General features: G+C 49.0%; 1 protein-coding gene across 4 annotated transcripts in view; it reads right to left on the bottom strand.

The window, feature by feature from the left end:
* Positions 1 to 27443, bottom strand: part of rims2b (regulating synaptic membrane exocytosis 2b) — a 74982-nt gene that overhangs the window by 42013 nt on the left and 5526 nt on the right. For all 4 annotated transcript variants that reach the window (XM_048993370.1, XM_048993371.1, XM_048993372.1 and 1 more), the window contains exons 3-11: positions 19749 to 19959; positions 12333 to 12622; positions 7033 to 7814; positions 2364 to 2428; positions 1497 to 1616; positions 1178 to 1277; positions 761 to 884; positions 357 to 403; positions 91 to 203 (exon numbers count right to left, since the gene is read on the bottom strand). In XM_048993370.1, coding sequence (XP_048849327.1) covers positions 91 to 203; positions 357 to 403; positions 761 to 884; positions 1178 to 1277; positions 1497 to 1616; positions 2364 to 2428; positions 7033 to 7814; positions 12333 to 12622; positions 19749 to 19959 — 1852 coding nt within the window. The remainder of the gene's footprint in view (positions 1 to 90; positions 204 to 356; positions 404 to 760; positions 885 to 1177; positions 1278 to 1496; positions 1617 to 2363; positions 2429 to 7032; positions 7815 to 12332; positions 12623 to 19748; positions 19960 to 27443) is intronic.

The following is a 27443-nucleotide window of genomic DNA, read 5'->3' as shown; positions in this document are numbered from 1 at the left end:
CCAGGATGGAGACTAACTTTAAACTATTTTCACCCAGAGTGGGGAGTCAGTGTCCTCCGTAGCGTGGACAGGTGCATTGTGGGTACTCACCGAGAGCTGCCCGGACAGGTGCTGCGGGGCATCTCGCAACATGCCGGGGCTCATGGGAGACGTGACAGAGATGGAAGGGCGGTCCATCTTCTGTGACTCGAAGGAGCTGGAACCTGCAGGGACAGGCAGGTGGACCAATAAAATCACGCCGCCTTCAATAAGGCATGAACTGAGAGAAAAGGCTAATCTGCAGCTAGCAGACACTGGATCCAGTTCTGCTGTTTGAAAACCCCAGAAAGGCTTTGCAGTGATGTGATCACACTTACTCGATTCCAGTTGTGCATGAGTGCCATCCGTTATTCGGGGAACATCTCTGTAAATGACAAAAACACAGAGCTTTATTGACTCACAAAGACCCTCAGCTCATATATCTATTATCTGCACAGCCCACGTAAAATTTAGCAAATGCTTTTATCCAATGCACCAAGCATTTACTTTTTTATTTCAGGGAAAGCAGGGTCAAACACTCCATGTCGAAATTACCCCATGGATATAAGTCTTTTCCAACACACAGATTTACCCCAACAACCGTCTGACCAGAAGTACAGCATCCTAAGCCACCGAGCCACACACCTTCATCACTCTAAATAGAGCATCTAATAGAGCGTCTTTCACCTAAGAAACAGCCCACTAGGGGTCTACGTCACCAGCTGATGGAGGCAGGACTTACCCCATGGGCCGTGAGACGACCAGCTCCACCTGCGGCTCGGGCTTGGACTCTAAGATGATGTTGTAAACTTCCTTAAACGTGGCTCCTTCCAGAAGCCTCCCATTCCACTCGAGGACCTGATCCCCTGCAGCCCAAGAAAGTCGGTGACATCAAAGGTCCAAACTAAAACACCAATGAGATCTCAGTGGATCATATGAAAGTAAATGGCAAAACCGTCTGGGAAAAAAGAATTAGGGAGAGCATCCTGGCCTAAAGCTGTGAGCCTCAGGCCTGTTCAGCTCATCGCAATGAACTCGCTTTTGTTCTAATTCGGTGGAATAATGCGTTATAATGCTTACCGACAGGAACGCATTACATAGAGAAGGACAAACCTTCTGGGATTGTGTGAATCAGCCTGGGAGGGGGGATCACAGGTACCTGGTCGCAGGTGCCCCACAGTATCTGCCAGACTTCCTCTCTTCACCTTCGTGATGAAGGCACACAGCCGCCCAGATTCTGTCATCTTCCCTCCAACCACCTCAAGGAAGTTACAAAAGGCCATGAAAACTCCCCAATGCGCCGATCGGGAAACTTCAACAAGCGCCGGTTTCTCTGCAAAACTCTGCCGTCGTCCAGATAAACCCACTGCCTGACTCTCATGTGAGTCATAAACAGTGAAACATTTACAGTGAAGTAGAAGGTATAAGCCACAGCTTGATGATGATGATGATGATGATGATGATGAATGCAGTCTCACCTTCAGTCCCAGCAGTGCCCCCGTGTCCCTGGGCACCCTCCCGTCCTTCATCCGCTTGTTCAGTAAAACCCGTCCGATCAGCCTCTCTCCGTCTTTGGACGGCTGCCATGTTACTGGATGCTGTGGGGTGAACAGGGTAACACGTGATGCGTTTAAGGGGCAGAGAGCCACTATTACCACCTTAGACAGAAGTACTTCCAATGCCTAACAAAATATGTCCACTAGGTGGTGACACCAAAGTGGAGCTGGCCTTGTGGGAAACAAGTCCCCCGAACTAGTGATTGGCAAATGAAGCTTCATTACTATCTTTGGGGCTCTTTTTAACATCTAGTGGGCTCAGAAAATACAGCGAATGGTTCATGAAGCCTCCTTTGCCCATCACTACCCCAAACTCCTTACTTGTCACCTATTTCCTGTCCCATTTAACTAGGTCTGTCTATTAGCGAAGGGCCTGAAGCAGGTGGGAAATGAGAGATGAAAACCAGGAGGTACAAACAAGAAAATGAAACATGAGAGAGTGACAAAGGCAGGAAAAATGGCACGAGCGAAGGGGAACGAAAGAGAAACAGCTTTGCTGGATAAGGGCCACCCTCGGTCTCAGTGGACAGATAGAGGGAGGGGGGCCGTGAAGGGGCATTTGTGGGCACGTACCCGCAGCGGAGCCTTTAGCCTTTAGCAAAAGGCCCCCGAAACGCACCCTGCACTCTCAACTCACAAAAGGCTTAAGCCGAGCCTGATGCCGAATTCCTACTTGAGAGATTTTCTTTTTCTCCGTTGACTGCCCCCTAGAGGCTCAAACGAATGGCGAAAGGGAAAAAAACAGACACACATGTGAAGAGAAAGCAATGACATGAAATGCTGCCTCACCAGGGTCATGGAGGAGGAGTCACCGCCGGGCCAGAGCACGTGCTCCCAGTGGCCGTCCACGTCTCCTGTGGGGACAGACGGACAGCGGATGTCAGCTTACACCTTAAGCCACAGTATATTCAATGCTATTTACACACACACACACACACACACACAGCAAAGGTCACACTCATCTCTTTTTGCATCACCGCTGGTCCAGTTATCAGCCAACACAACACCAGGCCCTTAGACTAGGAGGATGGGGGGTGGGGGTGCAAAATCAGACCGTGCAGTCACATTAAGGGGACTATCTACATAAGAGGGTCTATTATTCCTGGGGACCCACTGAGAAAGTCAGGGTCACACTCTCCCCTCAGATGCTTCACAAACAAAATAAATAGCTAGAGAACAGAGTCAGATGATCACAGCTAGCTGGCCAGCAGAACACGCTGCTTCAGCATCTCCTAAATAAGGAATGTGTTTATTTAATATTTAGTGTGGCAACTGTTTGCGGGAAAACCTTTGGAGTCCCACGCAAATGCATGGTTGGAGTGGTGGTAAAATCTGCCATGGGCTACTTGCAAAATTCATCAGTTTCCAGCAACAATTCATACATCTAGAGGGAAGCGCCCCTGGGAAGATATGGGTAATAAAAGGCCAAGTATTCAATGGCTGGGGACTTCAAAGAGCTGCATCACCCCAATCCTGCAGGGGGAGCAAGAGAGCTGGAAACCGAGGAGCGCTAAGGACAGATTCATTAGGTGAGGCTGCATTTGAGCACTCAGCTGGGAGCACTCACATGCTGCACGCTCGCTTGTATAATTAAGGCCGCTTAAATCATTGAAGGAGCCGGCAGGGGGACAGGAGAGAAGAGGAGAGGAGATAAACAGCAAGGCAAGGAGAAGGGAGAAGAAGCCAGGCGAGCTGAGGAGAGGAGAGGAGAGGAGAGGAGAGGAGATAAACAGCAAGGCAAGGAGAAGGGAGAAGAAGCCAGGCGAGCTGAGGAAAAGAGAGGAGAGGAGAGGAGAGGAGAAGAGAGGAGATAAACAGCAAGGCAAGGAGAAGGGAGAAGAAGCCAGGCGAGCTGAGGAAAAGAGAGGAGAGGAGAGGAGAGGCTGCACTGGGAGGCTACAGTCAACAGCAGCAGATTACCTTGATCTCGTGTCATACAAAGGAACAGGAGCTAACTAGTACAGGAACTAACCCCAATTAAGGTAGCGGAGGCGGGGATCTTCCCCTCAAAAATTTCACTAACTGAAACCAAGTGTTTCAGGCCCAGCTCTCAAGTGGCTGATCCACACACTACACTGAGGAAGGCAAAAGGTCTCGCCTGCTCCTGTTTAGCTGGTATAAAAAACTAGTCACTGTATGTTACTCTGCTCTGTTCTCTAACTAATTATCCTGGTTAGGGTCATGGTAGGGGGACCTGGAGCCTGTTCCAGGTACTGTAGCACACGGCTGAGGACACCCTGGATGGGATGCCAGTCCACTGCAGGACACATGCACAATATGGGCAATTTAGAGACTCCAGTTCCTTTAGGCACTGGAGGACCTTTTGGCCTCCAGGAGGAAACAAGAGTAGGTAGAGGATCCCATCCTGGGACGGGAGAAACTTTACACACACGGAGCGGAGGCGGGATTCAAATCCCCTGCTGGAGATGTGAGCGTGCTGCCCACTGGGGCGTCCAATCGCAGGCATTTCCCACAGTAATTAAAAGGCAGCCGCTGTGAGCAATGAGGTCACTTCCCACTACAGCTCATGCTTCCGTCCCTTGCAGCACCACCCAGGGTCGCCTGAGTATGGCAGCCCTGAACCAGAGGGTTTAATGACATGCTGATGTGGAAATTTTGGCCAATAATCGATACATCTTTGTCTAACAATAACTTCTGAACTCCACAAATCTGTAGCGAAACTGACATTGATGTCATTACTTATGGCACTTTTCCACTGTTACCAAGAACTGAGCCGTACCTGAGCTGTACCCCAACCTGGCACTTTTCCACTGCCACCAAGAACCGAGCCGTACCAGAGCTGTACCCCAAACTGGCACTTTTCCACTGCCACCGAGAACCGAGCCGTACCAGAGCTGTACCCCAAACTGGCACTTTTCCACTGTCACCGAGAACCGAGCCATACCAGAGCTGTACCCCAAACTGGCACTTTTCCGCTGCCACCGAGAACCAAGCTGAACCAGTGCTGTACCCCAAAGTGGCACTTTTCCACTGCCACCAAGAACTGAGCTGAACCGGTGCCGTACCTCAAACTGGCACTTTTCCACTGTCCCCAATAACTGAGCCGTACCAGAGCTGTACCGCAAACTGGGGCTTTTCCACTGTCACCAAGAACTGAGCCGTACCTGAGCTGTACCCCAACCTGGCACTTTTCCACTGCCACCGAGAACTGAGCTGAACCAGTGCTGTACCCCAAACTGGCACTTTTCCACTGCCACCGAGAACCGAGCCGTACCAGAGCTGTACCGCAACTAATTACAATTAGTCTCAGTCTTTAAATCTCAACTGAAGAACTATTACTTCAGTTTAACTTACCTGCAACTAAACATATAACACACCATAACTATGGCTGTTGGTGCTGCTGTACACACCATTATTATCCACTATACTTGTCCGTTAATGCGTCTATGCATGTTCTGACCATCCATGCTCTCTGCTTTCCTTCCCACATGTCCAGATGGTGCCTGGGGTGGGCAGCATCCAAGCTGGAGTCCTGGTTCAGTCCCATGGGGGAGTGACATTGTGAATGTGACTTACGAACTGCATCATTGTGGATGCAGCCTTCAATCTGACACCCATCACAGGCTGGTATGAAGACCTGACTCAGTGACGGACTTTGACCTTCACCACCGGCTACACCTTGCTTTTAGCAAGCAGACCCACTCTTTCCTACAATGTTAGCATGTCCAGATGGGATTGGGCAGCCATTGACCATGTAGCCCCAGAAGCTTTATTTCTCCATACTTGGGAGTTCCTCTCCTCCATTATCATCTGACTATCTTTCTTTCATTTCTTTGTCCTCCCTTTTCCCTGCTTTTGTATTACTCTGCATTAGGGATGTTATAATGCATTATAACACATCCATGTAAAGCACCTTGGGGAGATTCTGTTGTGAAAGGCGCTATATAAAAATTGAATTGAACTGAATTTAAATTATGCGAAGGAAAAAGCGTATATTCTATATATTATTTATTATTATTAGCTTTGCGATGTATTGATGCATTTCCCCATAACACGGTGATTCTCACAGACGTGCCAGCAGAAATTAGCACACAGTAAAAAAAAAAAAGAATTTGTACATAGTAAATCATAATGTAATCACAGTAAATCATATATCATAGTGTTTTAAATCACTGTTGCTTTCCAATCACCGCCTTTACCGAGTCAACCCTTCAGTGGAAAACCGAAGCGAGCCGGAACTGTGCTGTAACTAGTCTCTCTTTGTGCTACGGCTCAGGTACGGGACGGTGGAAAAGCGCATTTATTAAGTTCCTGTGAATGCATGCAGCAACCACATCATATAATTGAGGCAGGGAGACATCAGTAGCACCGACTTGGGAGAGTGTAGGTTCTGAGAGGTGAATGAGCTGACAAAATCCTTCGTCCTCCACTACAAAAAAATGGCTGATGGTCCAATGCGATCATCTCTGGTATTTTAGTAGCTATGTGTTTAGCTCTGTACTCTGCTAGCTTTTGATATCAAAAAAAGTCTCAATATCAACCAGTAATACTGACCAAGACTGACACATCGGAACAATGTTGATGGCTTGATTTTTAAGGAACACTGACCAATGCCGATACGTTAACCATTTACAGATTTAGCGGGCACTTTTGTACAAAGCGATGTACAGATGAGTTATCCAAAATATCGTGCATCTCTAATAGGACTGGCAACAAAACCAACTGAAGGCGTCATTTGTTAATGCAGCCAGATCAGCTGTATTTAGCTGCATATCGTACCTGGCACCTGCCACGTCTTCCTGTAGGGGGCGTCAGAGACCACGAAGACTGTCACAGCATTTTATTATACGGCAGTCATAATAATAATGTAATCATCCACAAACGTGTATGTTTATATGGCGCTTTGAAATATGTCAGTCCCTCTAATATGAGTATCCCCAGATTACTGCAAGGGGGAGCAAAAATGTGGACCTTCTGGCAGGGATCTGAGAGGGAGCAAAAACGTGTGCAGAGTCACTGCTGGAGCCACAGAGCATGGCAAACCCAGCACTCCGCTATGTGAAGTGCTTACAGCCAACGCTTTAAGAGGAGAGACACGTGAGCGCAGCCACAGATGCTTTTGTCCAAAGCGACTCCCGGCTGAGAAAACAGGGTCAACAATAGGGGCAGGACAACTGTCTTGCTCAAAAGGTGAAGTCATTATACTAGGATTTGAACCTGGTACCTTCCGATCAAAGCAGCATAAGTTCCGGAAGCCATGTTTATAGTTTTCATTCAGTTATACTGTAGTTTTTGATTTTATTTTCGTATCTCACCTTATTTCAGTTTATCAAACTATTCCGTTATAGTTTTAGTTTGCGTTCACAATAATAATCCTGGCTCAGAGGGCCCCACTAGGGTCAAGCCCTCCTGAAGCCCAACCCCCCCCCCCCCCCAGGTGTCCATCCAGCACATGCTCACTCTGATTGGTGAATCTGGCCGACGGAAGCAAGCCTACCTTTCTCGCTGTAAGACTCGCTCTCGAACTCAATGTCGTCGCAGCTGGTGTACTCGGGGGTGGTGGCCAGCTCGTCCTCCGAGCTGCTGAAGGACGTTTGCCTCATCCTGCCCCCCCTCCTGCCTCTGTGCGGGCGGGGCGGAGGGGGACGTACCGACTCAGACTGGTCCGAGCTGAGCGAGTCGTTGCGCGGCACGCCATCGGCGTGGTCAGCCCGGGGTCGCCGCAGGGCCGCACCAGGGTCCAGGTGATGCCGGCGGTCGGAGGGGTGTGGCGAGGGGGGGCTGCGTTCCGATGTTCTCTCGGTAGAGCGACGCCGCACCAGGGGCCCATGCGGCTCATCCAGCTCAGTGTAGGCTAGCGACACGTCGCTATGGCGACGCTCATGCCGCGCCCGCGACACCTCGGCCTGCATGCGCATCTGCTCCTCGTACGGCTGTGGCTTCACTGGGTAGCGCGCCAAGTTGGGGTCGCTACGGTAACGTGCCTGGTACTCCTCCTGGCGACGCCGCTGCACCTCGTAGTCGCTCTGCGGCCCGCCTAACTCTTCGTCCAGGGGGGAATCCTGTGAGTGCCAGCGCCCCCAGCGGTCCTGGTACTCCCTGCGGCCCCTGTCCACGTCCTCGTACATCCGAGAACCTCGGTAGGGGCCCCGACCCCCGTAGTCAGACGGTGACCTGGGCCGCCCCCCTTCCCCTGGGGCATACTGCAAGGTATCTGCCCTCCCCTCCCTTTGGTCGTATTTTTGGTTTGGATCCCTGGATGCTGACGGGCTTCTGTTCCTGTCAATCAAAGAGAGACAGCCAGTGAGGAGATGGGGCGGGCTGCTATCTGTTACCACACAGTAAACAAACAGCTGTTTCTGGTACTTGATACCCTGGTACTTTAACAGTTAAATACATCTCTGAGTAGTTGCTGTGCTCCCTGACACTAATGTTATCTAACCCACAGTACCGACATCACATCTAGTCATGTGGCCATCGTGTCATTACACATGTAAGAAAACTGCACTTGGGCTCAGCGCCCCCTGTTGGCCTTCTCTAGAGGTACAGCACAGGTCCAGCATCCAGATTGCAACCTGAGTCAGCACGATATCTAGCACAGCGGAGACAGCTAAGTAGCCTGGCTGTGGGCCCTGGTGACTGGCAGGTGTCCCACACAGACCTGGGTGACAGTGACACAGTTCACAGCCTCCGTGGAGGATGAAGGATGTGTACGTAACAGCCATATGCTCTGTGCTCTCTGGCGCTACACAGCAGCCTTGGCAGGGCTAAAGAAAAAATGACACCGTGCAGATTATAAGATTTAAAGCACAATTAATGCTCTTTGTGTTTGACCTGCGATTCGCGGACGATCAAGGTACCAGCCTGCACGCATTTTAACTAAGGGAATTTAAAAAGATGGTTCTCGTGAAGATAAGGTCTGTCTCAAACGGCGGAATCCGGGTTGTGCCTCGTCGCATTTTCAATTATTCATCAAAATCTAACATTAGCTCACATTTTCACCCTAAAAAGGTAATGCATTCTTCATCCGGCACATTCCAAGAATATCCGAGACGGCCATCCTTCATGTCAACCTGCCGCCGAACCACAGCATGATCCAAGTCACGGGTCTGAACCTGCGACCCCCAGCCGCCATCGCATCTCCTGCCCAAGTGGGACTTGGCGAGTAGCATTTACATTTTGAACTTAGCTTAGCGCTTTCTGTCGACTCCTTGTTAGGATACATCAGTAATTATTCCCAGTGCCGATTTTCAGCTAGAAAACTGATCCAGGTACGACAGAGTAACCCGACCACCATCATTTACTGCCCACATTTACCTTCCATCTGGCAAATGCGTAGATTTTTGGTTGATTTAAAGTGACTAGACTCTGTGAATCTGTGAGGCGCTGAGAGTACAGGCACTTCTCGCCTGTCCTCGTACAGGCAGAGACGACACCAGCATCTCCAAGGAGGACGTGTCCATGACGATGTGTCCCCCCTCCGCTGTATAGTTACCTCCCTGCAGGCTCAGCTTGGTCCTCCACAGTACACCCCCCCCCCACCACTGCCAACACCCTCTCCCTTCCTTTCTCCCCTCTGCTCCCCTTATGTACTCACACTCTCTCCCGCTGTCCTCATTTCTCTCTGAACCGGGCTCTGACCTGCTAAATACATCGTTTCGGATGAAATAGCAAACACCGGAAAACCGGAAAACAAAAGCTCTGATTGCCTGTGCCCCATGGCCCTGCAGCATTCCTGAGCTACAGCTAGGGGGCGACCTGCCCCGCAGAAGACCGTCGACATGTCGCTACACACGTTTCTCTGCACGTAGCGGTGGCTTCAAACGTGATTTTCATGAGATTAGCGCAAGGAACGCGTACGCTAAGCATACCCGAAGCTAGCACGAACCAGCCGTCAGCATAGAGGAGCACAGCGCTCCCTGCAGGCCAGAGATGTACCTGTACACCAGCCACTGCACTTCCGGGGATCGCCGGGCATCTTGTGCAGGCCGACGCATCAAATCTCAGCGGCGGCCAAAGCCGCATCCAGCGCCTGGGGAGAGTCACGTCCACTGCAGTGCGAGCCGGACGGGCCAGCAGGTCGGGCTCTAACTGGCATGACACTGGGGCCGGCTGCCACGGAGATCCTCCAAAGCAGGGTGAGCCGCCGCAAGGCATGCTGGGAGCTCAGTGCAGGGTCACACCATAATGCAGTTACCATGGGCCGTATTTAGCTGGAGGTCAGGCGAGACTTTAGGCTGCAAGGAGGATTATGGGACTTAGCTGATTAGCGACTGGCTGCCAGTTACCAGGCGGCAAAGGCAGCAGCCACACTGGAACCCCTACACTACAGGCTCATTATCCCTCATCCTGCCAACGCAACATTTAACTGACCCAAGAACACAAAAAAGCACAACCAAGAAGCCGACACTATCCTGTACCACCTCCGACGAGAAAGGAACAGAACCGGTGCCAAACGGAACGGCGCCAACGAGGTCTCCACCTAGGCACTGGAGGGCGAAGCGTTTATGCCGGCCCAGATTAGCGCAGAACAGGGAGAAAGAAAGTCGCTGATTAAATGTGATTAAGAAGGGATGGCTCCGTCCCAGAAGGGGGCGCTCATGGCTCTCCGCCCGACATGAGGGGCCAATCAGGGAGCGGGACTTTACAGGAAGAGGAAGTCAGAAGTCTGCCCAACAGAGGACACATGTCTGTCATTGGTTGACTAGGGTAGAGGGTGGGGGCGCTCAGAGACACATATGGTCAGTGGCACAGCAGGGATTTGCCCAGAAGTGAAAGCTCCACCCAGAGCAGCCGGGTGATTGTCTGCTCCTTTCCAGAAAAATCCATCAAATCCACTCTATTTGGCTGTTAACTCAGCTCTCTTTCCCTATATATTTTAGCTTGATAAAGGAATTTCACAATTTTTCCCCCTTTTATGAAGTAGCCTTATTGTGCTGAAGGTTAATAGTTATAATCTGAGGATGGGACCTGAAGACAGACTTCAGCAGAACAGTGATCTCACTAGTCAGACACACGCAGGCGCATAGGGGACAGCCCCAGAGTTCAGCCGTAGGACTCCAGGCATCGGTCCAAAGAGCCTTCCAGATGGAAGCCGCAAGAGACACCGCGATACCGTATGTTTCAAGCAGCATCATCCACCACTAAGCACATCGCCACCTGCAGGCTGGCCCCTACAATTACATTTGTATAATTCTCCAGAGCCAAGAATGATCAGAACTGGGTGCATTTTTTTGCTTTTGTCAGAAGATAAACTGAGTGCTTACAACTGAGAACAAGCATGGTGTTGCAGATTTCCAGTGTTTATTTAGACTATCAAATCAACCGGATGACAAGTTGATTTGCCCGTCGAATCAGCAGAAGCAGTGATAATGATATGATTCATTGACAAGACAGATTAAACCAAGCAGCCATCCATCAACCAGCTGCTTATGCAATACAGGGTGGTAGAAAAGTCAGAAAAATAATGATCTAATAACGATATTGTGTGGGGAGACCGTCCCAAGTGGCTACCATCCCCCCCCCCCAGTGACACATTGGCACCCCCCAGCTGTCAGGCGGCCTCAGAATCAGGTGCCTCCCACACATCAGCTGTATCACCCTGCTCCCGGAGCCAGCGCCCCCCCCCCCCTCCCCAGCACCTCCATAAACGGAGGGCTCATTTTCACATGCTAATATGTAAGGTGTGAGAGACTGCAGATGGCACCCAGAGCCTCGGCATGGTTTAAAACGCCACGATTATTCCAACTTATATTCTCACGCAGCCGTACAGAATCTATGTAAAACACTACAGCCCCACAAACCTGGATGTAAAAATAGTGATTGTTATTTATCATACATATAATAATAAGGCGTTAAGCATATCCCACTGCCAGAGAACAACCAGCATAGAAATAGGAAATCAGAGTAGAGTAGCAATGCTTTATTAATCCCCTTGTGGAAATTCTCGTTTCCCCGTCTTGTTCTCCGGGTGACACATATATGCAAGGACAGCAGACTTAGGGTCACAGTGACGGATCCGGCCACTTTGTGACTTCCAGGGAGCTGGGGGTTAAGAGCTTTGTTCAAGAGCCCACGGACACAAGACTGCCGCCAAGACTGGGCTTGAACAGGCAACCTTCTGAGCACAGGCTCCGAGGCTTAGCCTGCCGAGCGGCCCCAACACATGACAACTTATTTAATACAATTTAGGGTCACCACTTGATGTGACTGCAGGAGGAAACCCACATGCACCAGGAGGTCGTGTGAATTATACCCTCAATCTCTGTTCACTAGACCCACTTTAAAACCCGCATTTACTCACAAATTTACGATTTTGAATGCTGGCTAGCAAACATCAGCTATTCACTGATGACTTTAAAGTTAGATAAATATACATCAGAGCTTGTCTTTCCGTCCTGTTTTCTGGGTTGAAGCTGTATCATCGGGCCAAGATGACAGCCATACACCTATCCGCCTTCTCACTTAGCGTCACGATGCTGGCTCATGGAGTTCACCTGCACGGATTCCAGCGTTTACCAGTTCTGGGGCGGATCATCGAGAAGAATCACACTGAGCAGTAGTGACATAGCCAGCCTGAGGCTGGTCTAGAGACCATCGAGAAGAACCACCCTGACCAATCAGTCATGCAGCCATCCAGAGGTTGGTCTGGAGGCCATTAAGAAGAACCGCCCAGCCTAAGGGATCGACCTGCCTGGGGCCCCTGAAGGAGTCACATGTTTTGAAGTTTCACCATGAGGAGACCCTACAAAACTAAAGCACCCATTCCAGGCCCCCCGGCCCCCCGCAGCTTCTCACCTCTCAAGGGGGGATTCATCCAGACCAGTGTGTCTCAGCACAGAGCCGTTTTTGAGGGAATCCTGCCGGTGCGGCCCGGACGGCCGGCCTCTGTCCGGCGCCGACCCGTCTCCTGACTGGCCCTGCAGCTTGGCCTTCTTCTGCTGTGGCACCTCCTCCAGCCGTTGTCCCCAGGGCCCCTCAGTGCTGCCCGGGAGCTGCGGCCCACTGGAACCCCTGCTGTAGAACCAGGCCCCCGACTTGGTGAGGATTTCCTGTTGCTTTCGGCACAAGTTGCACACCCACATCACCTGTGTACAAAGGGGGGGGAGTTTAGCCTCCAAATGGACAACTTGCTTGCATCGTGTCATCATTCATTACAGTCATGCAAATACATTTAGAATAAAACATCAAGACTACAACCAGGAAAACAGATTAGGGACTACATCTTATCCCAGCATCCCCCAAGGGGCCTGCCTGCCTCTGTTATACTGTATGTGTGTTTAGGGAATCTGAAGTGCTGTTGAGTTTGAAACCAGAGCAGGTGGTGTCTTTCACAGCAAACAGGATGTTATCTAACCAGTGTACATGTCAGTGCTGAGGCCTGTAGACAGAAAAAGTCCTGGCTGTGATACGATACTCCTACAGTACCCCTAACGATACTACAAACCTCGGTACTTGTAACAATGCTTCAAATCATAATACTCCCAACAATACTCCAAACCACAATGCTCCCAACAATACTCGAGACCACGATACTCAAAATAGCCCTCCAAACCACAACAATCCCATTGATACTCTACACTATAATACTCCCCAAAATACTAAAATGACGATACTCCAAATGATACGCTCAAACCACAACACTCTAAATGCACTTCAGCCTACCATACTCTACTGGTATCAGTATTCAGCATTTTTATATGTGGAAGTGCCAGTTATGGACACTGAGCACCTCCGCAAAGCAATAATGTCAGTCAAAGGAGAACATGGTGAGTGATAACAGACAGTGCGACAGGTCACACTCAGACGTCAAGCCAGAAATAAGCACATGCTGAATTCGCGACCACCCGGTATCGTGAGAATCGGCATTAACAGACAAGGTCACAGTCTTTGGGCAAAGATCCAAGACAGAATGGACAGCAAACTGATGGCTTTCTGAAAGGGTGTGGACACTGTGACAGATTGCCTTCTTTCTCCGCCTTTGGGTACAGTCAACCCATTAAACGCACAATAAGGCGGGAACAGAATCACCGGGCGGAAACCCTTCCCTTCCCCAACACCACAACAAGTAGAGCTCAGCTGGTCCAAGTACACCTGTGCTGCTGGCACTATGACCCTGAAGTTACCTCCTCCCGGGTTTGCAAGCCGACAGCAGAACTTCATCAGGTAAGAAGCCTCATGAAGCAGCCAGAGGGCACCCTGGAGACGACAGCCTCATTCTCTGCACAGAAACGTACTGCACACATCGCTTGGACCACATTACAGACCGAACACATACGGGAATAATTCACAGGCATTGTGCTGTAGTAATAACCACATTTGACCAATTAAATGCGTCCATTTCAGCGCAACAATAAAGTGAGAAACTCACCCTGACAATGAACAAAAACCAGGTGGCATGGAATGTAAATTAGGGTCTACGTGGGTTTAACAAAAACAGGGTGGAGGCAAAAAATAAATCTGGCGCAAGCATCAGATCACCGAAAGAGTAGAATGGAGGCTGAGGCCAGCCGTTAAGGACTGGGCATGTTTAGGAGCAGGGTGTGGCTCAGCGAGTCTGGCTGCCATGCCTGTGAGCAGAAAGTCATTGGTTCAAATCCCAGAGTCAGCAGAGTGGTTTTACTGTTGGACCCTTGAGCAAAACCTTTAATCCTGAATTGCTCCAGGGATTGGCTGATCCTGCCTTCCAAAAATGTCGCCTTGGATAAAAGCGTCTGCTAAATATTTTAAATCTACTGGGGCAAGTGAAAGGAGGGAAGGTCTCATATAAGGACCAAGGATATCACCCCCCCCCCCCCCCCAACCCTGTCTCAAAAAAATTTTAATTTATAAATAATAATTGTACTATTAGCCGAACACTGTGGTTTTCATTTGGGCTTCCGGACCAGGATAAAGGTGCCCAGCTAGATGCCTGAAAAGCAGGACCCATCAGCCAGGTGCGTGTGTGCGGTATCACCCCCGCGGTGTCGCGGCGGGCGGGCTGGCCGTGTTCACGCCGTCTCACCCGCTCCACACGTGGCCCATGAAAATTTTATGAGCTGCTAATTTTAGAGGGGAGCAGCTGAATGGACCACAGACACCTCCGAGTTTAAGATCCACGTTCGAAGACATCCATAATTAAGAAGTTGATGCTTATACCCAAGTAGGTACGACCCCATCCGAGCCTTTACAGAGGTCACTGGTAAATGCCCTGTTAAATGAACTGTTAAAGCACGAATCCATTCATTGTTCATGAATATAAATCAACATCATTATCAGATTGCTCAATTTGCACTTATAATTGTACTCAAAATAACATATGTTCCATTCATACAATCCTACATTTTACCATTTTATTAAAGATAGATTTCGAAACTGTGATTGCAAATATAACCTTTATTAAATTGGACTGTGGTTGTTTACGTGTAAACGCAGTGTTTTCGCTTGAAATGTCCGGTTGTATTTTCATATCTAATCGACCTAATTTTGATTTAATCCGAATGTGGACATACATAAAGCAGAAACTCATTATTGTATTATACTTTTAAAGGATTATATTCAGGTTGAAGTCAAGGCACTGGGTAGGTTACATTGAGTCTGTATTTCATGAAAAAACGCTTCATTTTTAATTACGTGATCGCTCTTAAAATTTCCCTTTTCCGATGCGTTAAAAAATAAATTATATTTGTGAGATCACTTAATTATTCGCCCGTCGGAACAATACAAATACATACAATAGTACGATCGCGTCCAATAGACTAATAGGCCTATATTAATCAAACTATTTGCAAATTATTCTTATTTCACATACCACTACTAGCTAATAACTACTAAATATACAACGTTTTATGTGAAGACAATAATAAAGAGAACGAATGAAATACCCAGACAATAAGCGAAATAATTTACGCAACAAAAATCAGTTTTGTAATTGGATAAAAATTCTGCATGGATGTCTCTATACATATTTCGCATTAAAGCCCAGTTTAAAACAGAATACATGCACGGTGACCCATTCTCACTGCATCTCCTTACATGACGCCGGCGGCTCCATGCTGCCTCCCCCGGGAGGGATCCCCGAGCTTCACCGCGGGCTGGGAGACGCTTAGTGCCGCGGACAGCTCCAGGCGCTTCTCACGGCTCTCAAAGCACAGTCACTCCGGCTCAAAGGAGGTCTGTATCACCCCTGACTACAATTCAGTCTCATAAGCAACAAAAACCGCGACTTTAACACTAGAAAATAATCCAGATGAAGGCACCTTGCAAGACTTTATGCATTGTTGCCTACTGATAAGCAATATATTGTAAGCAAGAGGGACCGTAGTAATGTTTTCTGTATTCGTCTATTACTAGTTATGTCCTCATCTATAATAGATGGCGTTACTAGTCTGCCAGTGAAGCCAAGTGCAGCTCATTAAGATTGCAGAGCGTCCCTCGCAATGCCAAGCGATCCAGGTCCCCCAACAAAACGCCTGTGGACAGCGAGGTTTCCGCTCCACATCCACGCGTAAAAGACGGAAGAAACGCGGCTCATAATAGCTAGGGGGGGGGGGGGGGGGGGGCTGCCCGTCGTCTGTACGTGTGGACGTCTCGCTTCCACATTCCCACAGCGTTTATCGTGTTTCTGTTCCAGTTCCTTTTTGTCTTTGTTAGATTCGTTAGATGTTTTCGTGCAGAAACCTGTGCACTGTAATTAAACTTTATTGATTGTAAACCATTCACTACGTCCAGAGAGAGAGAGGTGCCATCTATTTCTAAGCTATAGCAGCGATTCTCTGAACCACACACGCAACTTGTCTTTCAATGTCTTTCGTTTGTACTGCACATTCAGAGGCGATTCTAGGATTTGACCCTGATGGGGACTCAACTCCTAAGAAATACAGCACAAAATCGCTAAATTGATTTAGAATAATAATTTTTCATTGGGGAATGAGACAAAAATAGGGTCTGGGGTCTAAAATTGCCTATATTGCACATGACATAAAATTGAAAATGAAAGGTAGCGAGTCTAGATGCAATGAGTCAGGGATGTAAGTTCGGGATGATGCAGCCTGATGCAGGGTGACCACAGCACCTCCTCGCTGTTCGGGCCTGGAATCACAGAGCTGCCCCGTTTTCAGAATCCCTCATCAAACAACCTGCTTCTTTTACTGTATATATAAACCGCTAACCACCGATAATCGAACCGTTTGACAGACGCAAACAGCTGTCCAGACAGATAGTTTTATTGCGCAGTGAGCCAGGATGTTGCTCTCAACTGAAATCAAGCACACAATCCTAAGGAAGCCTAACTAGATAATTCAATAAGTTCTCTTCAACATTTCCACCTAATACACGTTGTTTCTGACCACACATGAAGGTAGCAGGATTCCTGCACAACGCAAGGAATTTGAATTGCTACAGTATGCGCAATATTCAGTGACTGACACTAAGGACTGCAATATTTATGGCAGTTCAAAGAACACGATCTGTCTCTAAGCACAGGATAGACAGAACGCACTGCTTTACCAAGTGTGAAACGGGCCAGAACCGACCCATTTGAGAGCGACACCAACTGTGTTCATTTATAGATGCGTTTCCAGATTTTTCCTCGAAGACAATTAACACGATGTCACTTTCTGAACTCACAAAGGGCGCAGTGACACTGTCAGATTAAGTCGTATTAGGATTTGGTGTGGAAGAGTCTTCCCCCATGGAAACACTGAGTGCTGATGATGATTGGAGGAAGTTACAGAACATTCTAGAAAAAAACACCTGAAACTTGTAGAACACAGCGGTCCCACGTCCTTGAAGTTCATCTTGCCGTGTGCTGAACGGGGGCACACACACAGACACATTAGCCACTTAGGGCCTGAAAGAGAATCGTGTCATTCAGCACCGCTGCAAGGCAACCCAATCCACGGCCCACCGGACCGCGGGGACACGTGCCCGGCAACCGGTAACATGGCTCAGCACCATCTTGCCCATCTGGTCGGCGGATATCGACTCGATATCCGGCCGTACGGCCAGGGCTCCATGGGACAGGAAGGGACAGGAATGAGTCCCAGCAAGTCAGCAGGGCTTTTAAAAATGCATTTACGGCCGTCCCAGACAGCAGCAAAAGAAATGCTTTTAAAAATTCAGGAGATAAACGATGATCGTCTATCATGCATTCAGCATGAATGATTATTGCGCAGACTTATGGGTTTTGAGAGCTGACCCGTCTCACGCCTCGCACTGCGCCCTCTGTATCACACAGGGGTAACGTTACCCTGCTCAGAAAGGTCCAGCGCAGACTGAGTGAGCGCCATTCCTTGGTGCTGCACCCAGGGGGCGCCAAAGTCAAGAGTGACTGCTGGTACCTTCTTTTTACCTTTGGTAGACAGCTGTATCTATCTCTTATAAAGCGCAGGAACACGCAACTCGCATCTTTACTGACAATTGTAATTGCCAATGTTTAGTATTCTGATAACGTGACCCCAGAGGTTTAGATTTTATCACAGAGATGTGACTGCAGACCCAACATCCATTCAGGAGACAATCTGCCAGCATCTTTAGCAAACTCATGGAAGATCAAACGCCACCACAGGGCTGACAGAAAGAGGGGGCTATAGGGATGCTGGTTCACCTAAAGCACACATTATTACTGGGCAGAGATCAGATCCAACAACATGCAGGTATGAATCTCAGCTCAGTTTGCGCCTGGATGCACCGACAGCCCTGAGGCAACATTAGCTGTGTGTTTTGCTAATTTCAACTGGATTTTGACGCTGACTGTCAGTATGTCTGTATTGCAGGGGTGAGTGAAACAAATACATTCATTAGGGAGACAGACACATAGACAAGAAGATATAAACAAAGGAGAAAAGGAGAGTCGCTAACCACTTTGTCCTCCTGTTAGGTCCCCGGTGGCATGGAGGCAGCAGAAGAAGGGGGAGGGGAGCAGAGAGGGAGCAGCGTGAATGAAATCAGCACGTTTGGACACGTCATTCTGTGACACAGCAGAGAGCGAGCGGCTGAGAAGCTGGTTTCAGCAGAAATCGGTTACATGATGATCGCAGTATTGAGAAGGGAATAAAGAGGAGAGAGAGGGCCTGCAACAGTGCAGCAGAAAGGCATTCTGGGTATGTATGCATTCTATGAGGCTGGCTCCCCCATGTGGCCACTCACAGATTGTACTAAGGAAACATTTGTTTTATTTATAATGTAAATCTAAATAATGTATATCAATCAAATGGTGACACAGAGGGGAAATATTCTCTCTTCTTTATCCTGAAATGTACACCGTATAAGTCAAACGGTTCAAACATCAAGGGCACATTTTCTGGATTATGCTAAAGGACAGGAAGCCGCAACCTATCGGGCATGAACGCAGACAAAAAAACAAGGCCGAACATGTGTGCAGGTCAGGAATCAAAATGAAAATGTCCACGGAGCAGAATCAGCCGAGCGACTCGTTCTGGAAAGCTCAGTCGAGTCAGCCCTGGCCAGTCTCCGAGACAATCCTTACTATTTATAGGCTAATTGTACATTTAAAAAATATTATTTAAAGAGGAGTTTCGCAGTGGAAGATAGGTGTTTCAACCTGGATTTAAAAGGTTGTTGCATTCACAAAGATAATTAAATCAAATTTAATGTCTGTGTAATTTTATTGTGAGTAGAGACACAGTGATATAATTGACCCTTGAGATCTTATGACGTCAAGTTTGAGTTTTTAGGTCCATTTTGTAAAAACTCCGACAATAAAGTCTACATTTTCTAAACCATCTCTAGCTATTCCAGCAGTGTTTGCTATATTGAATGTTCAGTCAGTCAAAGAACAGGAAACACAAGAAGCACCAATCGGAAACGGCTTTGTCTGTGATGTCACTTCCGGGTGGGCGGATGTTATTAGCATATGTACTCATCTGCACCAACACATTAAGTTTCCAGTACAGTAAATCACAATGAGATATTTAAAGATGTTGTTTGCTTGAACTAAATCACTGGGAATGTCTACGGGCAGCTTTTCACCAATCTGGAGATTGAAGATGGACTGGAGAGAGAGGCCATTTATCATGGGTTCAAGCTGTGAAGGAGGACGAGGCAGGCAGAAGGTGAGCATGGTGAGGTCCAGCTCTGAGGCGGAGTGGAATCGGAGAATGCAAGGGGGTGAGCTGGAGCAAGCCAGGAGGGGGTGGAGTCAGAGGAGCAGGTGGGAGGGGCATGGAGTGGGATGGAGCAAGGGGGTGGGGTGAGGTGGAGCAGCCTTCCTACCTTGTTCGAGCGCAGAGCCACTCGACCCCCACATCGTGCACAGAACTTAGTTTGGCAATAAGAACAGATGTGGCCACATCCATCGGCGAACTTGGTTTTGTGGCAGATGCCGCAGGTCGGCGTGTCGCCCTTCTGCTCCGGCTTCAGCTGGGCCTCCTCCCCTAGCTTCTTAACCTGGTCCTTGTACATCTCAAACTGCTGATGCAGCTTCCTGCAGGGGGCACCGGGGGAGCAGTGTCAGGGTAAGACGTCCACACGCGTACACAGGCGCACGCACACCTACGCACGAGTCTCCTTCGAATGCCACTAGTGCCTCAAAACCTCATTCCAGCAAAACTCAGGGCCTGATTAAAAAGTGAAATTAAAGGCTTTTTTTAGCCATTACTGGTGTAAAAGAGTGTTTGATTTGAGGGAGCGTCCAGACGCTGTCCGTTTCTTATGATATGCTTTTCAAAATCCACCCTCACGGTGGGAGAAAACCCTGTAAACAGACAGAAGACAAACAACTGATCTGGAGAAGGGAATGAGCGCATTTCCCAGCACGCACTGCAGAGGGCAGGCCTGCCCATTCATCTCATTTTTACACACAGGTCATCTCGACATGCTCATTTACAGCGTGAGATAGAGGAAACGGCATAACTAGCATACACATAACTAACACCGTAACTCTTTTGTCTCTTTTAGCAGGTAAAACAGATCTTAAAACATCACACACCCTTTTCCTGGACGGATAACACAAAAGATTCTCAGTTTTGAGTCTCTGTGCTGCACTGGAGTTTGTAGGTATATATAATTCAACCCCTCCCCCACTCCTACACTATGATGTAAAGTGGAGTTGGTGTGAATGGACAGCATGTAAGTCATCGGAAGGGTGCAGCTCACTCTGCCTGTGTCTCCCTCTGCCCTCTTGCATCCTGCAAAGGTACTGACCCAGCAGAACCCGCCCTGGCTGGGTGAGAGTGGACAGAACACAGCAAACCTAACATTTCCTGAGAGACGTCGCTCTCATCGCGAGGCGGCCTTGATGATGACATCATGCAGGCAAAGATCAAAGACTCGTCTGGTTCATTTCTGGATGTGGAGGATCTGATGAGTAGATGTGAGTAAGTGGGATGTGCAGAGCAGTTTAGGGACTCCACATCTGACCTGGACATTACTTAGCGAGATATTATTCATTCGAAAGGAATCTGGCAGCATGTGGCAGCAAGACAATCGCGCAGTTTAGCTCTTTCAGAAGGGAAATGGCACGCGTCAAACACAAAGCACGCATTGGTAATGACACTGTGAAATTCCATATACACCTCATCCAAGCATAAAAGTGTGATTGGTGCTGCTAAAAATCGGATGGTGGCATGATAATAACGGGAGAGAGAGAGGGTGAGGCTTAGGATCATAAAAACTGAAGGTAGTACACTGAGTACTAGGGCTGGGGAGCTAACTAGTTTCGGGGTTCAGACATACAGGTGCTGCCCCCTTGTGGAGGGCTCTGTATGTGGAAGCTCTCAGGCAACACAGCGGATGTGTTTTGACAGTCCTACTTACAGTTCTGGCTCCTTCTCGACTGGGGACTTTTGCTGGGGCTGAAGAACGTTATTTACCAGCTCGGCGATCCCACTAAAGGGAAGCCACCTGTCCAAACAAGCAGACGATAGGTCCTGAGACACGCCCACACCTCCCCCAGGCACTGCCGGGCCAGGTCACATGGCAGGGGTAGGGTTAGTCAGGAGGCCAGGAACGACAGCGGAAACGGAGGCAGCGGAGGAGGGGGGAAGCGGAAGCTGTAAGGCGAGGGCCGGGGGGGGGCCAAGGGGCCGGGGGCCAGGGGCTGGGGGCGATTCATGTGTTCGCTGGACTGCTTCTAGTTTTTCTTGGCCAATTTCAGTTGGTAAACAAAGGAAAGCAAAGTGTAACCAGCTCACACGTGGATGCTGTAAGAGACCGGGTGTAGCTCTTACAAGCCAATCAGGCAGCAGATGATGCACAGCGATATCGGGGTAAGAGAGACCACCCCCCATACCTGAGGAGGCCACGGGAATGACAGGGCACAAAGCGGCAGACAGGCGTGTCTGAGCCTAGAGCATTCTGGGTAATCTGTTACTTACTGTGCTGACTGTGGCTTTGAATCTTCTTTGTCCCTAGAAAGGGAAGTTTGCACAGTTCAGTGCACACACACACACACACACACACACACACACGGTGAAAGGTTGAAGAGCACAGTAATGACACGAAACCAGGGAAAAACCAGGAATAACAAGGCATAACCAAGGATATCGTCACAGCGCTGTGACGGTTCTGCGTCATGGCTGGGCGGGACTCTGACACCCTTAAATGGAAATCTGCAGGCTTTTCAGTCACAAAAAAAAGAAAAGAAAAATATAAGATCACCATGGCAATGGGTGCCGCCAGTTACCACTGGGGGGAAACCTTAGCAACCAGGCTGCAGTCACATACATTTGGTACAGGAGCAGTCGGAAGCTACTGTCACTGAAGCAGGAGTGACAGAATCATCCCCTAACCGTCCGCTCGGTGTGAGGGAGCAGGAGCCACCTTGGCGGTAGGCAGACAGCTTCACTTCAGACTGTCACAACCAGCGCGTGTCATGGTTACCAGCCATGAGGAGGCACCATCATGGTTTGGGGTTCCGTCCCCCTGGTGATCATGCATGGCTCTACTTCATGAGGGACAACAGATGTGTTCGAATCCACCAAGTCACCCCCTCCCCCGATGCCTTAACCTCACACTGCCTCCCTGGACTGAGGTTCTGTCACCTCATCGAAGTTCTAATAGAATAACAAAATGCTTCTATCCCAGCGGTTCTCCACCTTTTTTGCACCACGACCCAGTTTTTACCACACCAGCTCAGTCGCGACCCTATATCAAGTACAGGTCTAAATTAACGCTATGATCAAGTACGCAGTGCACTATGCAATTTACGCCAATCAATGCCCATTGCAGAAATGTGATTGGATGTGCCAGTGAATTTTTAATTAAGCATCTGAGGTTTGGCTTCTTGGATTGGTTGAGCATTCAGTAGTTTTGCGCTAAGCGGTTGCAGATCCAAGACCGATTTATATAGGCTAATTCTAGGATTGGAACTGGGGAATCTGATCGTGGATCAGCAGCAGGGCTTGCTGGTTTTAAAATGCTTACATTTCCAACTCTGCCTCGCAACCCTTTCAAAACTGTTGGGTTGCGACCCATAGGTTGAGAATCGCTGTTCTAGGCCACTGACTTCCACGACTTAAATCTCTGATCCTAATTCTTTATCTCCGAGAGCAAAAATCAGGGTGTCAATCAATTGTCTCCACATGAGGGGGGGGGGGCTACGAGCACTATTTTTTTTTCCAATCCACAGACTTTATTTCTGAGGAGCATCTCTGCAAAAAACAGAATATCACACTCTGTACTTGTGCTAGATTTAGATTCTTGCCAAGTTTTGAGTGGCCCTGGACCCCTTGATATGAAATCCCTTTCAGAACAAAGGACAGAGAAGGAAAACAGCAGTTCTATGAACCTGAATCCAATATCTAAGACCACACGTGGATATTGGCCTGACAGTTTATATCCACTAGGTGGCAATAAACCAAAAATTCTCTCTTTACATCAACAAAGTGTACCCTCTTCGGCTCTGTGGCAGCCTTACATTCATCTGCTCCGTCATTTCAAACAAGCCACTGAGATTTAGCAACTGGTAATTTGACTGGAGGATCAAGCCCTACACGCCTCATTCTGATCTTCCTGTATGTCAAACCTGTCATGGCATCCAATCAACACTCCCAGAAAGTGACAGTGGTCAGTGAAGAAGACCCCTGAACCACCCCGTCTTAAGGAAGGACATCACGCTGGATGTGAAGACCATGGAGCGATGTCTCTCAGCACAACGCTGAGATGCAAGCCTCTGAATAGAAGGTTCTTAAAAGGCTCAGAGGTTACTGGTATGGTCACACTGAGCATCACGTTCCTCAAACACTAAGAATCGTGTTCCCCCAAACGCCGGGCATCACCTTCCCCCAAACGTGGAATCTCGTTCCCCAAACACAGGGAATTGTGTTCCCCAAACCGCAGGAATCATGTTCCCCAAACCCCAGGAATTGTGTTCCCCAAACCGCGGGAATCATGTTCCCCAAACCCCAGGAATCATGTTCCTCAAATGCCAGGAATCGTGTTCCCCAAACCGCAGGAATCGTGTTCCCCAAACCCCAGGAATTGTGTTCCCCAAACCGCAGGAATCGTGTTCCCCAAACCGCAGGAATCATGTTCCCCAAACCCCAGGAATCATGTTCCCCAAACCCCAGGAATTGTGTTCCCCAAACCGCAGGAATCGTGTTCCCCAAACTCCAGGAATTGTGTTCCCCAAACCGCAGGAATCGTGTTCCCCAAACCCCAGGAATCGTGTTCCCCAAACCCCAGGAATTGTGTTCCCCAAACCCCAGGAATTGTGTTCCCCAAACCCCAGGAATTATGTTCCCCAAACCGCAGGAATCGTGTTCCCCAAACCCCAGGAATCATGTTCCTCAAATGCCAGGAATCTCGATCTTCGAACACTGGGCATCACGTTCCCCAAACCTCAGAAATCGTGTTTCTTAAACTCACTCCTCAAATGTTAGGGATTGACTTGCCCAAACGTGAGGATTTGCATCCCCAACACCAAGCATTACATTCCCCAAATGCTGTGAATCTTCTTCCCCAAAGACTGAGCACCACATTCCCCCAACACTGCTGTACTACCATAACATCAACCTGCTTCAGTACATCAAAGGTATGATTTGATCTGATCATAAGATTAGCCTAATCTGGCAGCTTAGAGGAACACCCCCCAGGCATGCCGCTTTCCGAGGTCAAGGTCAGAGCAAAGCCTGAGGCCCCAGGGGCTGCTGGCTTCGATTCCAGGAGCTGCAACTTCCTGTTAATGCAGGAAGCAGCCAGATTGGGCCTCAAAGCATCGGGCACTGTTTGTTTTCAATGTTTGTGGTAGCCAATTCACACTCACTCTTATTACCAAACAGATGTCATTTATATACCTATGAAGTATATTACTCACTAACCATATATATATATATAACATCTATAACACAATGTGCAACATGCTCTGTTCCTAACACACAACCTGATGTGCAGTTTAATTAGCCAATTCATAATTAGCCTTTTTCGGGATGCCCTACTCCTTGCATCAACTGCAGCTCACAGCCAGGTTTATAATACCTGGATGTGTGTCCAGATCGCACAGGCTGACAGCTGCTTGCAGCTGAAAGCGATCGGCAGCTACTTAACCTGCCCGGGGCGAGGAAGCATATGCAGTCACGTCATGTGGAGGGAGGGGGAAAGGCACACAGGTGTCCCTTGGGGCATCACAAGACCAGCCAGAGGAAGCTGGGGCAAACTGAGTCAAATGAGTCAAATCAAACTCTCATTTACTACAGGCTTTGACTGATGTATGCATCATAAATATCCAATCCAAAGTGCAAGGTATCCATCCCACTGATACTTCAGAGATATCCAATCCAAAGTGCAAGGTATCCATCCCACTGATACCTCAGAGATACCCAATCCAAAGTGCAAGGTATCCATCCCACTGATACTTCAGAGATATCCAATCCAAAGTGCAAGGTATCCATCCCACTGATACCTCAGAGATACCCAATCCAAAGTGCAAGGTATCCATCCCACTGATACCTCAGAGATATCCAATCCAAAGTGCAAGGTATCCATCCCACTGATACCTCAGAGATATCCAATCCAAAGTGCAAGGTATCCATCCCACTGATACCTCAGAGATATCCAATCCAAAGTGCAAGGTATCCATCTCACTAATGCCTCAGAGATATCCAACCCAAACTGTGAGGTATCTATTCCACTAGTACCTCAGAGATATCCAATCCAAACTGTGAGGTATCCATCCCACTAATACCTCAGAGATATCCAATCTAAACTACGAGGAAGCCGTCCTCACTCAGAGAGGACCTGCAGTGACCCAGATGGTCCACAGAACTGACCACAGACAAGAAGCGGTGATCTCAGCCCATAAAGCGCTGCTATGAAGCTGAGGGCATGTGCAGCTCTGTGGGGGACAGCCGGTCATGTGAGCTCACTATGATGGGAAATACCAGTGCTTAGCCTTCCTAATGACTGATGACAAATTTGTTTTTTAATCACTGCATATTAGAATGCATGTAGCATCTCTGGTCGTACGTAGGAAATCTGTAAATAAAAATATTATTCGATTTACAGTTATCTCCAAAAAAGTTGCCATTTCCGGGTCTTTTTCAAGGACAGAGAGTAGCATGAGTGAGCGCTTAGGGGAAAAGCCTGTCGCTGGGCAGGAAGAGAGCCGCCCGCACCCAGCACCCGCATGATCACCTGACCTGTCAAAGGAGACGCTAAAAGCCCGAGAAGCAGCCATTAGCCAGCTGCCGTTTGCTCCCACGGAAACACACAAATGCTCTTTTAATTTAGCAGCGGCTCCTGGTGACCGGCACCGAGGCCACCCAGAGCCGCACCTGGTGCAAGCGGGCGTGCAAGCGGGCAGTGCAGGGAGGGCGGGCGGAGAGGAAAGGGCAGGCGGAGTGGAGAGCCGGCCAGCTGGCACACTGGCACGGCCCGGACACCATTTAACACTTACGGTGATCCCACGGGGGCCGCAAGGGAGCTGATTGGAGGCAGGGGGAGATGGGGGGCTGGAGGGAGCTGATTGAGAGGACGGGGAAAGGTTCGGAGGTCAGGGAGAAAGACAGGGGGAGTCAGTGGGAGCTGGAGGGGAAGGAGAAGAGGCCAGCAGGAGGCGAGGGGAGCTGGGGGATGGAAGAGAAGGTCAGGGGGAGATGGTGGGATTAGGGAAGTTTAAGAGGAGACAGAGGAGAGCAGGGGGGAACCATGGAAATTGGGGAGGACGCAAGGGGGAGCCTGTGGGGACAGGGGAGGTCAGAGAGGAGGCCAGGAGGAACCAAAGGGAGTTGGGAGGAGCTACGTAGGAGGCCTGAGGGGTGGGGTGGGTCGGGGGAGCTTGGAATATCCACACTGCCATTAGCAGGTCCATCTTGGCTGAATACTGGGATTCAAATGACCAACACAAATCACAAAAAAACGACGTGTCACTTAATTACTTTATAAGCAGATATCATATTTTCACACCTCCTCCAGCTTCATGTAGTTGACGTTCAGACTGTGCCCAAAACGATCATATGCTATTCCTCTCTATTTTGATGGAGCTGACATGTAGTGATGATATTCACACCTACACAAGCTGCTCAGACAGAAATCTCAGCCTCAGCATGTGAACGCGGACCGAAGACCGACCCACCGCCGCTCGAGCCGCTCGTCCAGCTGCACACGCCGCTGTCTGGTCCCTGCTTCCGCTGGCAACATATCAAAATCCATAGACACCCTCTGTGTCAATCTCCCTTCCACATGGCCAAACGCCCTGTACACCAGATGGACTTCGTGCCGTAGATGGAGCAGGCCACAGGCAGAGCTACTGATCAGCCGAGGAACTGTGGTCTGTGCCGCATACGGGACTGTAGTTTGCACTGTGGTCCGGACTGCTCTTCCTGCAGACGAGACCCATCACACAGGATCCAGCAGAATCCATATCTATGCAGGTCAGGATGGATCATGAGAGTCTGACTCAACAGGACCGAAGGCCATAGCTCTGAGCCGTCCAGGATATTTTCAAGTGGATCACAGACCTTGGTTCCAAAA

The sequence above is a fragment of the Brienomyrus brachyistius genome, chromosome 23 (genome assembly GCF_023856365.1).
Source record: "Brienomyrus brachyistius isolate T26 chromosome 23, BBRACH_0.4, whole genome shotgun sequence".
In the NCBI taxonomy this organism is placed as follows: Eukaryota; Metazoa; Chordata; class Actinopteri; order Osteoglossiformes; family Mormyridae; genus Brienomyrus; species Brienomyrus brachyistius.
This window is presented reverse-complemented; position numbering and strand designations above follow the sequence as displayed.